This window comes from Eschrichtius robustus, chromosome 3, assembly GCF_028021215.1.
Source record: "Eschrichtius robustus isolate mEscRob2 chromosome 3, mEscRob2.pri, whole genome shotgun sequence".
In the NCBI taxonomy this organism is placed as follows: domain Eukaryota; kingdom Metazoa; phylum Chordata; class Mammalia; order Artiodactyla; family Eschrichtiidae; genus Eschrichtius; species Eschrichtius robustus.
Window position 1 is genome coordinate 103,470,849 of NC_090826.1, and position 15,697 is coordinate 103,486,545.

General features: G+C 49.2%; 1 protein-coding gene across 1 annotated transcript in view; it reads left to right on the forward strand.

Annotated features, from left to right (window-relative positions):
* Nucleotides 1–3,619: 3,619 nt before the first annotated feature.
* The window catches only part of PTGFRN (prostaglandin F2 receptor inhibitor), a 76,848-nt gene continuing 64,770 nt past the window's right edge, over nucleotides 3,620–15,697 (forward strand). The window contains exon 1 of the mRNA XM_068540583.1: nucleotides 3,620–3,747. Within this exon, the coding sequence (XP_068396684.1) occupies nucleotides 3,699–3,747 (49 nt within the window). The 5' untranslated portion in view covers nucleotides 3,620–3,698. The remainder of the gene's footprint in view (nucleotides 3,748–15,697) is intronic.

Sequence of the window (15,697 nt, forward strand, 5' to 3'; positions counted from 1 at the left end):
GCAAGCCTACAGACTAAGCAAACTGAGAACAGTTCGTTGGGGCAGAAGCCTTACCTGTATAGGGGGTTACTCACTCTGGCAAATAAATATCTTTCATAATAAAAGCATCATCAGATTCCAGAGTCATGACTTAACAAACTGTGCTGGTCTGCTTCAGGTGCTATGTTCCTTTAGTTCGAAACATATTTTATCCTTTGGTAGTCAGGGCTATGCAAAGGATGTGGTGTTATGACCAAGCATCTGGAGTTATTAATTTAGCCTCATTTTCCGCTACAACAACAGCTGTCTTGGGCTGACTTTCATGACACAGTTAACTGCCCACCACCAACAGGCCACCCATTTTTAGTCCTCAGTCTACTGGCCCTGCCTGGACAGCCTTATTTCTTCTTTCCATTTCAACTAACCACTGTTGTTTCCATGATTGTAAGATGCACCATTAATTTAATAACATCTAGGTGTGGGGAAGGGAGGGGAGAAAAATCACTGTCACATTAAATATACAACATCTATTGTAAGATCACCCCTCCACCTCACAGCTAAAGACCTGCTGATCATTCAAGACTTGGTTCACAGTCATCCCCTCAGAGCTTTTTTGGACAAGCTTCCCCAGGACTGACCACTCCCTTGTGTCACAGCTGCACCTTGCAATGCTGTCACACCTACTAAGTCAGGATGCACAGACTATAAGCACCTCAAGGGCAGGAACTGTTATATTTACCCATGTATTCCCAGGCTCTAGCCCAGTGCCTAGCATTAATTCATTCTACAAATATTTACTAAAGACCTACCATATGCCAGGCACATGCCCAGACTTGCAATTTGTTTGTTAAACAAAAGAGTTTTTAGCAAACATCGACCCTGCAGTGACGTGAGAGATATAAAATGAGCATGTGACAGTCTCTTCGGCCCTTCCATTATTAGACAGAGATGGGAGCAATGTGTATGTTGTCAGCTTGGGCTGATATAACAAATATCATAAACTGGGTGGCTTAAAACAACAGACATTTATGTCTCACAGTTCTGGAGGTCGTGAAGGCGAAGATCAAGGTGCTGGTCCATTTAGTACCCGGTGAGGGCTTCTCTTCCTAGTTTGCAGACAGATGCCCTCTTGCTATATCATCACGTGGCACAGATATAATCTCTCTCGTGTCTTCTTATAAGGGCACTAATCCCATGCATGAGGGCTCCATCCTCAGGACCTAATTACTCCCCAAAGTCCCCACTTCCAAATACCATTGGGGATTAGGGCTTCAATATATGAATTTGGAGGGGCCACAGACATTCGGTCCATAGCATGTGCTAAACCAATTGTGACCAAGTGCCAGAATGTGTGCTTCAGACATTAAGCACTGTGTGTAGTTAAGAAAGGGAAAGATTTGAGCTTCTGGAGAAGCCAGGCCTTACTCTTCTCTGAAGTTCCAGCATCTCCCAAGGCCTAATATTAGGCTTGCATTTAAGATTGATTGAATTAAATTGAAAAATTTGCCAGAGAAATTCTAGAGGATTCTATGGGATGGGAAATGGAAAGGAATTGTAGGGTGGGTAAATGGCATGGAGAAAGGCTTGGTGACAAAAATGAATTGAAAAAAATTTTTTTTGGATTTCCCTGGTGGCGCAGCGGTTAAGAATCCGCAGCAGTTAAGAATCTGCCTGCCAATGCAGGGGACATGGGTTCAATCCCTGGTCCGGGAAGATCCCACATGCCATGGAGCAACTAGGCCCGTGTGCCACAACTACTGAGCCTGGACTCTAGAGCCCGAGAGCCACAACTACTGAGCCTGCACGCCACAACTACTGAAGCCTGTGCGCCTAGAGCTGGTGCTCCGCCAAAGAAGCCACCGCAATGAGAAGCCCGCGCACCGCAACGAAGAGTAGCCCCCGCTCGCTGCAACTAGAGAAAGCCTGCGCGCAGCAACGAAGACCCAGTGCAGCCCCCACAACAAAAATAAATAAAAAATAAAAATTTTTTATCGTGTTAAAATATATATAACATAGAATCTACCATTTTGACTGTTTTTAAAATGTACAGTTCAATGGCGTTAAGTACATTCACATTATTGCCCCATCAGGTATAAATTTTTAAGAGTCTCTTGCAGAAGGGTTCATACCTGGCTAAATTTAGGCACTTTTGTTAGTGGAAATAAGAAACCCTTGTTAGTGGAAATAATGATTATCAGAGTAAAAGCAATGTTCCTCTCCCCAATTGGGGCAGTTTCCCATTAACATCTGTGATTTGTTTTGCATATATTAATGAAAGGCTGTGGTATTCGGGGACTGGGGCACCAGTTCTGCTCCCTGTATGTTTGAATTATCCTTGTGACGTTTTAAACAATGAACACTAATTTTTTTCCCCCAATACTAGGCCTTTTGTGTTCAAATCAAAAGCACAAAGCCCCATTATGGGGGGGAGAAAAGAATCTTTATTGGCAACCAGTTGCGTCCACTTAAAGCAATAAATAAAAAGTCTAAACAGTACATTCCATATGAAGTACTGTAGCTATTAATACACTTGGGTTCCCAGGGTCCGCCCCCCTCCCCCCATGGGTCTATTTGTGGGGAGTGTTAATCAGTGCCATAGGCACCCCTGAGAAGGAAGGAGGTGGGCGAGGAGAGGCGAGGCAGGCCCACCCAACCTCAGGGCAGTGAGCAGAGCCTGTGAGATCTGGGTTCTGGTCTTGACACTTCGCTGTGAATCCCAGGGCAAGGCACCGAACACTTAATAAGGCCTCTGCACCTTGGAGGCTAGAACCCCCGGCCTTTAAAGTCCTTTCCTCTCAGGACTTCCCTGGTGGCGCAGGGGTTAAGACTCGGCACTCCCGATGCAGGGGACCCAGGTTCAGTCCCTGGTGAGGGAACTAGATCCCACATGCATGCCTCAACTAAGGAGCCTGCCTGCTGCAACTAAGACCTGGTGCAACCAAATAAATAACTAAAAAAATAAAGAAATATTTAAAAACAAACAAAAAAAGTCCTTTCATCTCTTTCAGTCATAGCCAGGTCCAAGCGGCTGGTTGGTGAGGTGCTTAGTTCAGGACAAGTGGGTGAAGGTGCGGGGAGTTAGCTGAGGGAATTGGAGCCCCCCCGTGGGTGACTCCAGAGTGGTGGAACGCGGGGTGGCTCGGAATGGAGCTCAAGCGATGGGATTTCCAGACGAGTCTTTCCAAGGCCAACTTTTAAAGGTCGGAGGAAAGTTTGTCGCGGGGCGGGGGCCCCGAGGGGGGAGCTGGGTGGGCTTCGACGCCTCCTCCCCTTTAAGCGGGTGGCCCCGGCCCTGCCTCTGTTACCTGGAGCGGGGAGGGGCTTGGGAAAGTTTGTGTTTGTTGCTGGCAAAGCGCCGGATGGGAGGCGCGGGCGGGCGAGCGCTGCGGTTCCTCCCTCCTGCTTTCGGGAAGCGGTCGGGGCTACACGCTCGGCTCGGCGGGGCGGCCCTGGCGCCCGGCTCCCGGTGCCCGGCCGGCTGGAGGAGGAGGGCGGAGGCGGACGGGCGGGAGCGGAGCGAGGGGCGCACGTCCGCCCCAGCGCTGGGATTTCTCGGCTTGCGAGGAGAGCGGAGCAGGCGCGCGGCCCAGGCGGAGGAGCGCTGACTCTGGAGCAGCCGGAGCTGGAGGAGGAGGAGGAGGAGAGGCGGCGGGGAAGGAGGAGGAGGAGAGGCGGCGGGAAAGGAGGAGGAGGGGGAGAGTCGCTCCCGCCCGGCGAGCATGGGGCGCCTGGCGCCGAGGCCTCTGCTGCTGGCGCTCCTGTCGCTGGGTGAGTGCGCGCGGGGCCCGGCGGGGCGCGGGGGACCGGTGGGGCGCGGCTGCCGCGCGCGGCCTGGGGCGCCGACGTTGCCGGGGCCACTCCCGGGAGACCGGGCCGGGGTCCGCGGGCGGCGGGGCCCGGCGGGGAGCGGGCGCGAATCGCGCGGGGTGCGAGTCGCCGTGCTCCAGGCCGAGCCTCGCCCGCACATGTGCGGGGGGGAGTGGCCCCAGGCCGGCTTCCCCAGGCCCTCCTTACCTGTTAGCCGCCCGCGGCCGGCTCACCTTGACCTCCCGGCCCGGAAGGTGCCTGCGGTCCCGGCCCGCGTCCCCGGCTCGGGAGCGGAAATCCGCGGCTTTGATCTGCCCCGCCATGGCCGAGACCGGCCGAACCGCGCTCCACACACACTCCCCCGCGCCGGGCTGCCTTTCCAGGGAAGCGAGAGGATCCGCCAACTTCCTTCTACGAAGGTCACCGGGTGGCCCCGACCGCTACAGTAAAAATCGGTGTGCGGGTCCCTCTGTCATGTTAGTTGTGGCTAGCTCTTCTGCCTCAGTCTTCTCCTTCAGCTCCTCTGAAGCTGCCTCGCTGCATATTTGCACACAAAGACCTGGGAGCCTTGGCTTCTTCAACTTTTCCTACCTGTTACTTTTTCTCCCTTACTGTCCCCTGTCTTCCACCGTCTCTCAACCTTGGTGCCTCTTGATTATTTGGCCCAGCGCCCTCCCGCAACCCAAGGAATCTTTGGTGTGATTTTTTTTTTTTCCCCTCTCCATCTTCCATTCACCCATATACACAGACACCATCTTCACATCGTATAATATGGTTATATTAATATAACCAAGTGGTTATCAGCCACAGAAATAATCTGCTGATTAAGTGCCCACCATAGATCGGGAAGGCTGACTCTTAAAAGCTTTGCTATCCCTGAAGCCCTTTGGTCAGTGTCAACCAGAACAGAAGGAATTCTGTGATCTGACCAGGGGTTCTCTTCCACACCCCTAGAGAAGGCAGAGCTGAATCTTTTATAAAGCACATGGTGTGTGGTGTCTGTCCCAGCTGCACCCAGGGTAAATGACTACTCTGCACTTACGGTCAGAGGGTCCCAGTGGAGACCTTCCACAGCCACTCCCGTCCAGCTGGCACCAGGCTCCACAGTGTCCCAACTCCCATGACTCCTGCTGCTGGCGGGTGGGGGGCAGGCTTTCTAGCTGCTACTGTGTTCTTTTCCTTCATGTCTGAGGGGTTTAATGGAACTCCCTCCCTAAAAGAGCTCACCCAGCCACATTGCTTTAGCTGCAACCAGGTGCAGAAAGCTTCCAGATCTTTCACCTAATTTTGTAGCATCTCTCTTGTGGTCTGGGATCCTAGTGCTTTTATCCTCTTCCTTTCACTCTGGGACCCTTGTAAGTTTTCCGTTCGTTGTACACTGCTGGTGATAATCCACACCCATTACATAATTGGCTGATGTGTCTGGGTCAGGCAGGGCCACGGCCACTGGTTGCACAGATTGTGCACTGAATGCACAACTCTAGGAGCTGCTGTTCCCTTCGTCCTCTGTGTGAATGACCATCCCAAAAGTTGTGCAATTCACAACCCTTGTACTAGTTAAGAGGGTGAGGCCAGGTAGAAATTTGAAAAGAATGTCCGTGAGTAACTGCTGAGGGAGAAAAAGGGAGAGGGGGCAAAGAGAGACCAGCAACAGCAAAAATAGAAGTGGGGAAAGTATAGCCTGGGGATGTCTTGGAGGTATTCCAGTATATCCTGCCCTGGCTGGACATCTCATGTCAACTACACACAGGCAGTGCGTGTGGTGTCACCAGCCAGTGCCTTGTCCCCGGACAGGCCCTGAACTTCATGTTCACCTGCTAACTTACCGTACCGAATCTCCCTTGGTGTGGCTTCCGTGTGAACTCCAGGAGGCCCTCCCTGTCGTGCTACTCTAGCACTGTACTGATTCCTGAAATCCAATATGTGGATATGCTAGATCATCTTTCCTCTTGTATTGCAACCTGGGCATAATCTTGCTGTCACTCTCTTTGACCTCTACGTTCACACTGTCGCCCAACTCTGTTCCTTTTCCCATAGTGCAGACTCGAGCGTCCTCCCTGTCCTTCCTGTATCTAAAGTTACTGTCCTAGCTCGGGTTCTGACAGCTCCCCACACAGATCTGACATCTACCTGTTTGACTTTTTCCTCCAGCCTCCCTTCTAAGTTCATCATTTTCCTGAAGGCTCGTTTCTGGAGGTCCCACCTTAGCTCATTAGTCCCTTATGATTTTCTTCTGAGGATGTTCTGCCCCGTGTATTCTCTCCCCTCCAGTCTTCTGTCTGATTCAGGTGCTTCATTCTAAGGAACCTGTTTGCTATCCTTTACATAGAATGTATGTGAACCTTCTGGCCTTTCCATTTCCCATGACCTGGGAATGCCTCTCCTGCTTCTCTTCTCTTACCTGTGTATTTCCTTTTCGCCCTAAAACTACTTCCTCCATAAAGCTTCCCTAAATGAGTGTACCTATCACAATCACAACAGAACCCACTCAGCTTCATAAAACAGGTTTTCACTTCCATTGCCTATGTCTGACTCATCTCATCCATCCATTTAATACAGCATTTCTTGAATGCCCAGTGTGTCCGTAAGAGTGTCCCAGACAAATGATCAAGACACAGTGTCTCACTGAGTGGTCAGTGGGGGTGGGCAGACAGTTAATAAAACAGCCAACTACAAGCCAGAATGAAATACCTGACATAGAAACCAAGTGCTGGTAGGAAGCAAGGAAGAGGATGATTAATTTTGACTTGGGGTTGGGGTTGATTTTGCTGAAGAGGTGACATTTGAGCTGAGCCTTGAGGATAATTAGTATTTTGAAAGAAAGGATGGAAGAGGCTTCCAGGCTCTGGGGAAAGGCATCCAGTGTAGATGAGTGAAAGTGCATGGTACATTCAGAAAGGGCATGTAAGTTCCATGTAACTGAAGGTGGGAGGAGGAATACTAGGAGGGCAAATGAAAAGTAGATCTGGGATGGATTCTGAAGGCTATTCCTGCAGTGCTGAAGTCTTCACTATGTGGGTGGGCTTGTTGGCCTTGTGGGTGCTGCCACACAGCCTGTGCTTCTCCCATCATTTATCTCACTATATATGATTATCTGTTCCTGGTCTAAATCCTCACCCTGATTATATCCCATGAGGCAGGGACCAGGTTGGTATTGTTCACTATAGTATTCCTCTTACTAATCGAGTGTCTGGCACAGAGTAGGTGTTTGATAAATATTGGCTGACTGAATGAATGCACGTGTATATCATTTTTCTGTGGGTCATGGGTTGCCATTGAAAATTTGCAGTGTGAGATTGATACAACATGGTGATGTGTTTGAGGAGGTCAGTCCTAGCATGCAGCATGAATTAGAGAGGAAGGTATGAAGATTGTGGAGAGGGATTAAGATACTCTCTCTCTCTTTTTTAAAAAATATTTATTTATTTATTTGGCTGTGCTGGGTCTTAGTTGCGGCATGTGGGATCTTTGTTGCAGCATGAAGGATCTTTAGTTGCGGCATGTGGGATCTAGTTCCCTCACCAGGGTTCGAACCCAGGCCCCCTGCATTGGGAGCATGGAGTCTTAACCACTGGACCACCAGGGAAGTCACTAAGATACTCTCTTAACGTGTGTCTTTTAAAAAAAATACTTGCAAATCCATCGAAGTAGTTTTTAAACAACGAAAACATTACGTCTATATTTTAAAATCCAAATAACATAGAAGGGTAATGTATTATTGTATTGGGTAGGCTAAATTTCTCTAACAAATGGAATCAAAGCACAGTGGTTCAACAATAGAAGTGCCTTTCCTAACTCTTCTTGGGGATGTTTCGGATGAAATGGTTGGGTCTGATCGCTGTTCCACACAGGCATTCTGGCTCCCAGGCTGATGGGCAGTTCTGCTGTCTTCAGCCCATAGTTTCTGAGATCACTTGGGTTGTCGCCGTTGCCCTTCCAGCCCTGTAAAGGGGAAGGAGCATGTAGTCTTCCTGGGCTAAGCCCGGCAGTGGCCCCCATCACTTCTGCACACATTCCATGGCAGAGGATTTAGTCCAGGCCACACTAACTGCAAGGGAAGCCCGGAAATGCAGAGGAATGTGGGAGCCCTGTGCTGGCTACTGTGGAAAAAGAGAAGAACAGATTTGGGGGACAGCTTGCAGTCTCGGTGTCACTTATAAAGGATATAAGGTAAAAGGATGAATGTGCCCACCCTCCCACTGGCCAGGCATAGCCACTCATATATAATGTACATGTGTCCGTAGACTGAATATTTTGTTTGGTCTTTTCTCATAGCTTCTACACAGGGCTCTGCACCTAACAGGCACAGAGTAATAATAGCTGCTATTTATAGCGTTCATACCAAGCGTCGGGCCCTTACGGACATTTTCTTATTGAATTCTCGCGACAACATGTTGAGAAAGGTACTGCTATTTTCTCCATATTACAGATGAGGAAACCGACACCCAGAAAAGTTAAATAACTTGTCCAGAATCATACAGCTACTCCATGGCTGAGCCAGGATTTGATCACAGGACCCAAATTTGGTCTCAACTAAGGAAAGATTGACCGATGTTCACCATAATCTTATTTTGTGTATCACTCAAGATGAGTTTAGACGAAAAAGTAAACTACTGGTTTGAAAGCAAAAGTGCGGTTAAAAAGAGGAAGGTCTGGGGTGAGTGCAACCCAGGCACGATTCCGGAAGGGAGGGGCAGTGCCAGGATGCACCTCATAGATGTGACAGCTCTGCAACCCCTAAGGCGTCACCACCCCTGCTCTGAGGAAAGGGACCAAATTGCAGCTTCCTCCAGAAAGCGCTGGAGGAGAAAGCCTGGCAGGAGGAACCCTAGTCAATCCATCCAGCTCAGCGGTCTTTGAAGTGCTGTGGACTTCAGAGAGTCCTCAGCTCTCATTTTAGCCTTGTTAACAGAATTCCTGTATCTGCCAAGCTGATTAATGCCTGCCCTGGCTATAATTATTCTTATTAGCCTGCTGAATAGGAACTCTAGTTGTCAGTGATCATTCCTTACAAGGTAGTCGTGCTAGTCGGCATTTATATGTCTATTTGGTTTCTGTGGCGAGCTGCTGAGCTGATTTCTACCCCATAGATTGAATGTACATTTTCATACTAGTGCTGTGTCTGGCAGTTAAATAAGGTGTGTGCTTGTCTGTCAGTGTGTGTCTGCATCTCACTTTATCAAATGAAGTTGTGGGGAGCTGTCAGGGCAGTTCATAGCTGTTCTGTTTAATTGCCTTGGTTTCTTAAAGGCAGGGTAGCAAGGCCCTTTGACTCTTCGCTTTGGGAAAATAACTTGAACTGGCAAAAATTCTTCGTAATTTATCTTCTGGAAAAGGCAAAGTGCTGCTGTTGGCACAGTCAGTGCTTTTGAGATCTTGGAATATTTTCCTCCACACCAACTGTAGTCTTTGCGAAGCAACAGAATTAGACCCAGTAGTTAACGCTGTCGTGGACCAGCAATGCTATTTCCAGGACACTAGAGATACTGGCGCTGTGGGCACATTTGTGTTCTTCAAAGGCTGATTTCTCCACAACACTCCCTATGTGTTTGTGCAGGATTATGCAGTCACTAAGCAGCCTGATTCAAGTTTAAGTATGATGTTTGGGGACCTTAATTGCATCCTGCTTTGCACCTTTATAAGTGGCCGAATGTGAAAGTATTTTCATCCCTCAGGATATTTCAGGGGAATGGGGAAACAGTGTTTGGCTAGTGTTGCTATGTCTAGGATAAATTTGGCTTAGAGAACAGAACTGAGCATAAGGGTCCTAGGCACATTTCAGAATGGGTGCTACTTTGGAATCCTACTGAAATAGAGGCAGTAATGCAGACAGGTGGGTCACTTCTCAGACCTTAAAAGTGACACCAAGCCAAGAACGTACTAATAATCGCTCTTCCGTGTTCTTACTTAGGGCTGGACTGGGCCAGAACCTCCCAGCTTGTGGGCCATGGTAAGGGACCCACATGGGGTTCAGGTGGGTTGTAGGTGTGTCAGAGTTAATTACTGGGTCTAATTCTGTTGCTTCACAAAGACTGCAGTTGGTGTGGAGGAAAATATTCCAAGATCTCAAAAGCACTGACTGTGACAACTGACACCCTCAGCCCCTGGAGCCCACAGATGAGAGCAGCCTCGAAACCTGAAGCCCTGTCTACCCTGAGAGCCATACAGCTAGTCCCATTTCCTATGTGTGCCGTGATTGGATGGAAATCGACAGTTCTGTCTCTTACTTGGGGAACCACAGCCCCTGAGCCCCAGCCTGGCCTTAGGATGGGCAGTTTGAAGACGGAAGATGAGAAGCTCAGTGACATGGCGAGTAGCTAGTAGCTCATCTATTTATTCAGCAAATACTGAGAGAGTGCCTGCGGCTCCAGGCCAAGCATTGTGCTGAGTGCTGGGGATTCTGCAGCGAACAGAGCCAACTCAGATCTGCCCTCCAGCGGTGGGACAGGATGCACTTGACGTGTGGTGGATGGTATCCCCGGAAGGTGCAGCACCACCTGGATGATGGAGGCGAGGGTCAAGAGCAAGTTCACGGGAATGCCTGTCGTTGGGGGACAGGAAGTGGAAGGGAGGGTTCTAGAAGGAGTAGTCACAGGGATGGCAGAGAACCAGGAGCTCACTCTATCAGAAGCCAAGCAGAGATGGATGTAGGTAGATTTGTTAAAGAGGGAATAGTCAAATGCTGCAGGAAAACCAGAGAGAGAAAGAGAAGCCTTGGATTTGGGGGCTGTGGAGAGGATGGAAGGGAGAGGTGGAGGGGGATAGGGCAGGAGCTGTGTGGTGTAGGACACATGGTTTCTGCAGTGCTGTCAGCCTTTTTAGCCCTGAGAGTGGCCACAGAATCCCCAGACATATCAGCTTGAGGTCATCTATATGTTCCCTTTCATTCTCTGTATAAATTTTTGAAAGTTTTCCCCATGTTCCTCTGGGTGTCCTCGTCCACGTTGATTGGTGGAATTAACCTTCTCTCTGACGGCTGCATTGAGGCCTTCAGCTGTCAGTTGGAATCTCCAGCACGGGGACTCCGGGGCAGTTTTAGAACCCATCTTTCTCCCATCTTCATCAGCTAAGATTTCAGTAGTTTGTATTACAAATAAACCAATACATGTGTGTTTCTAAACTGTTCCTGCTCTTCAAAATCACATAGGGAGAGGGCTTCCCTGGTGGCGCAGCGGTTGAGAATCTGCCTGCCAATGCAGGGGACACGGGTTTGAGCCCTGGTCTGGGAAGATCCCACATGCCGCGGAGCAATTAGGCCCGTGAGCCACAACTACTGAGCCTGCGCGTCTGGAGCCTGTGCTCCGCCAACAAGAGAGGCCGCGATAGTGAGAGGCCCGCGCACCGCGATGAAGAGTGGCCCCCGCTCGCCACAACTAGAGAAAGCCCTTGCACAGAAACGAAGACCCAACACAGCCAAAAATAAATAAATAAATAAATTTTAAAAATTAAAAAAAAAAAATCACATAGGGAGAGAAAAAATAGGGCTCAGGCTTTGGAATCAGGCCTCCATTTGAATCCTACCCTTCAGCACTGTGAAACTGGACAGGTTTCTTAACCTCTTGGAACCTCATTTTCTACACCTGTAAAAAGGGACTATTACCTCTCTTGCAGGTTTGTCATGAAGATTAAAAATAATGTGTCTAGGAAAATGCACACATTAAACTTCATGTATGTAAATCCCTCGAACTTTGCTACTCGAGGTGGAGTCTTGGGACTAAGCAGCATTGGCAGCACCTGGGAAGAGTCTCAGGGCCCAGTGCGATCTGCTGAGTCAGAGCCTGTGGTTTAACCATCTCCCCAGGGGATTCGAATGCTACATTTTGAGAAACCCTCATCTGGAAGAGTGCTTCACACATGGGTTATTTGGTGGCCTGGGCTTCCTTGGTGAGCTCTGAGGCAAAGACCATGTTCAGAGCGTCAGAGCTAGAGGAGAGTGGGACGGGCTGGGCTCTGTGGGAATGTGGTAGGCGGTCAGTTAGCCATGAAGGGTGGGGCTAGCTTAGGTCTGTAGTGGAGGCACTCAGCCTGGTTTCATGACTTTCTTCCACCAGGTTCAGCAGCCGGGGAGCAAGGCAGGGACATGGTGTGATCTTGCCATGAGAGGAGGGGTCCAGGAATCTGTCAAAAGCTCTGACAGCATCATGGAGACAGCTGGCCAAGGAGTCCAGGTGGGACAGGCAGCTGAGAGGCTGGAAGGCCTGGTGAGTCGCAGAAGGTTTGAGGGCCTGGAGGACAGGATGAGGGTGAAAAAGCAGATTCAGAGGCACAGGGGAGTGGGGGGGCCAGAAAGGTAGGAGGTGAGGGTCAAAAGAGGTAACTTCTGAGTCCAGGGTCTTGGAAGTGCCTATCCGAGGGGTAGTAGGTTGGGTGAGTAGTAGCCAAAGCTTTCACCTCTCACGTCATTTTGGCCAATTTACCTCTAACATCTGACTGGGTCTGGCCGAAGGGATTAGGAGACAAAGCTGTGACGTTTTAGAAGCATTAGTCCCAGGTGTTGTAGGGAAAAGGTCTTAACCTGTGACTAGGATGAATGGGGGTTGGGAGCAGGTATGCTGGGGAGGAACCAACATGAGGATTATTTCCTCCTTAAGAAATTCCTTCCTGGGACTTTCTGGTGGCGCAGTGGTTAAGAACCCGCCTGCCAATGCAGGGGACGTGGATTTGATCCCTGGTCCCGGAAGATCCCACATGTCACGGAGCAAATGAGCCCGTGCGCCACGACTACGGAGCCTGCGCTCTAGAGCCCGCGAGCCACAACTACTCAGCCCGCGTGCCACAACTGTGAAGCCCGCGCACCTAGAGCCCGTGCTTCGCAACAAGAGAAGCCACGGCAATGAGAAGCCCAGGCACTGCAATGGAGAGTAGACCCCACTCGCTGCAGCTAGAGAGAGCCTGCACACAGCAATGAAGACCCAACGACGAAGACCCAACACAGCCAAAAATAAGTAATAAATTAAAAAAAAAAAATTCCTTTTTTTTTTTTTTTCTGCAGTTGCATTTTTAATTAATTATTTATTTATTTTTGGCTGTGTTGCGTCTTCGTTTCTGTGCGAGGGCTTTCTCTAGTTGTGGCAAGTGGGGGGTCACTCTTCCTCGCGGTGCGTGGGCCTCTCACTGTTGCGGCCTCTCTTGTTGCAGAGCACAGGCTCCAGACGCGCAGGCTCAGTAGTTGTGGCTCACGGGCCTAGTTGCTCCGCGGCATGTGGGATCGTCCCAGACCAGGGCTCGAACCCGCGTCCCCTGCATTGGCAGGCAGATTCTCAACCACTGCGCCACCAGGGAAGCCCTTTCCTATCTTTTATATAACACTTATTTTGTGCCAGGCCCTGCATTTTCTATATATTAACTCATTTAGTAGGCTTCATAACCCCACGAGGTAGGTACTGTTATGACCTCCATTTGATAGAAGAGAAAACTGAGTCACAGAGAGGCCAAGTAACTTGTTCAAAGTCACACAAGTGGTCCAGCTGCTTGGGTTCAAGCCCAGATGGCCTGGTTCCAGAGTCTGGGCTCATAACCACAATACACTGTACTGCTCTCTGTCTTAGTACAGATATTCAGAGTCAAACACATGTTGGAAAACATAGAAAGGGATTGCTACAGTTAGTTAAGATGTGATAACATTTGTGTCCTCGTCTTTTAAAACAAGAGGCTGGGATTCTGGCCCTTGATCTTCCACTCACTAGTTTTGTGACCTTGAACAAGTTGCTAAATAGCTCTTAACCTCTGTAAAGTAAGGGGCTGGGCTAGCTGATCCCAAGGCCCCCTTCCATCTCCAGAATTCTTTGAGTTCATGCTGATCCCTGCTGTGGTCCAGATGGGCCGCTTGGTCCAGCCCTGGCTCCTCGCCCATCTTCCCCAGCACTCCTGTGTGCAGCCTGCGCCTTTTATCTCTCATCTGCCTGGCACCTCTCTGCAACGGGGCTTTAGTGCCTCTGAGGGCTCTGGGAACTGTTTGCTGTTCTGTCACTGCAGCAGCAACTACTTCCTCCTCCTAGCCCATCCCGTGTGGTGAAACTGGCATCTTTCCTCATGGTGCTCTAGGTTACCGAGGTATCCCCACCACTAACTGCATTTTTTGATGGACCTCTGAGAAAAATCACAAAAACAGTGAAACCAATAAAGCGTTTCTAGATGGCAGACTGTTCCTTATTACTGATTTTTTTTTTTTTTTTGAGTAAGTTTCGTTGAGGATATCAGCCACAAGTAAGTTGCGGTTGAGTAATCAAGTTTCAGCCCTCAGCAATGTGATTTGTGTTTTCTTCCCCATTTAGCTCTCACGTTGAACCAGTAGATGGTTATGCACCACGGTTCTCCTTTTCCTGACACCCCAAACCACAGCGAGAAGAGACACGGACATCTTTAGCTGGGTCCAAATGTTGACACCACTTTGGATTTTCCACGTTCCTATAGAGTAGGAGAGTTGAAATTCCGACATTGCCAATCAGTAGCCTTAATTGGCTAAGCAATGTGTTCTAGCATTTGGGGACTTTCTTCCTTTTCATTCTCTTAGCCTGGAAGGGGAGGGCGCAAGTGATGTTGGATACATTAACAGTGAAAAGGAAACATTCTGGAAAACCTCCATGCTGTTGGTAGGAGCCTGTGTTATGACCTCAGTCCTTACTGCATGCCGGCTGCTGCCCAGCCCTCCTGGCTACTTTGAGGTGCACCTGTGGATGCTGGTGTCGACCCACGTCTTGGACGTGGGTCTTTTGGGGGCTCATCAAGAACCCTCTGGGAGTGAATTCTCCACTGCATTTGAAGGGGCTTGCTGTCATATGCTATTCTGGAGGCAAAAGGGTGGATAGTGCTTTATAAATGCGCTGCCCCTCTAGGATGTCCTCAGAACAGAATGTTAGCTGATTTGGTGTCTGTCCAGTGTGCTGCTACTTGGCTTATGCTGTAGTGAGGAGTTTTAAAAAAAGGCAAAACCAAACCACTTTTGGCGCAACTGTTCATTTTTTCCATTTTCTGAAGGCTGGCACATCCAAATATTTTCTTATTTATTAGAAGGCATTATAGTCCATCCTCTTTGATTGGGAAATCCATACAGTATGTTCCAAGTTAAGACCATAGTGCCGTGGCAGGCACTTGGTCAGGTTGGTCGAAGTGAACACAGTTGCGAATAAATACATTGTGCCCAACTATTAATATATGACATTCCTGCTTTTCCTTGTGGCCTTATTTTTTAGTACTTCAGCAGCATTTAGAGACTCTTTACCATGTTTGTGACACTGTGACAGATGACAAAGGAATTAGGAAACGGAGTCCAAAATGGAAACCGAACCAGTTACAACTGAAGAGCAGGATGGATTGGTGGTGCTTTTTAAACATCTAAGTGGATGCATTACTGGATAGCTGTGCATATGGAGCTGTCAGAATTATAGGGATAAAACAGGCCGGGAGCTGCTTTATCGTAAGGCTCTGTGGAGCACGTGGGTCTGGAAGGCGGTTTGAGCCAAGAGCAGGAAAAGCGTTTCAGGTAGGAAAATGACCGGCACCGTTTCCCAGAGGCGGGCGTAAATCAGCGTGCGCAGGATGGTGTTCCATTTGGGGATTAGCTGACTTAAGCTGGAACAGTAAGAGAGACCTCAGGGAGCGTGGATATTAAACTCTGGGTCGGGGAGGTTGGAAGAACGGGATCAGAATCACCCTGAAAGTTGTCAGCGGCATTGTCGGCGCCCACAGAGACGCTGAGAACCCACATGCGTGGGGCTGGCGAGGTCTGCTGGGGCCCACAGGAAGCTAGTCTGCTAAATTAAGGTGATAAGTCAGGCCATAAGCCTATTTTTGGTTGTTTCTTAAGAGGAAAATGGCTCACAAAACCATTGCTGATGTTCCCCTTAGGTAGTTTATCGGAGCATCTCTTCAAAAGACTGTCACCAAATAAGAGACACATAAGTTTTAGAGG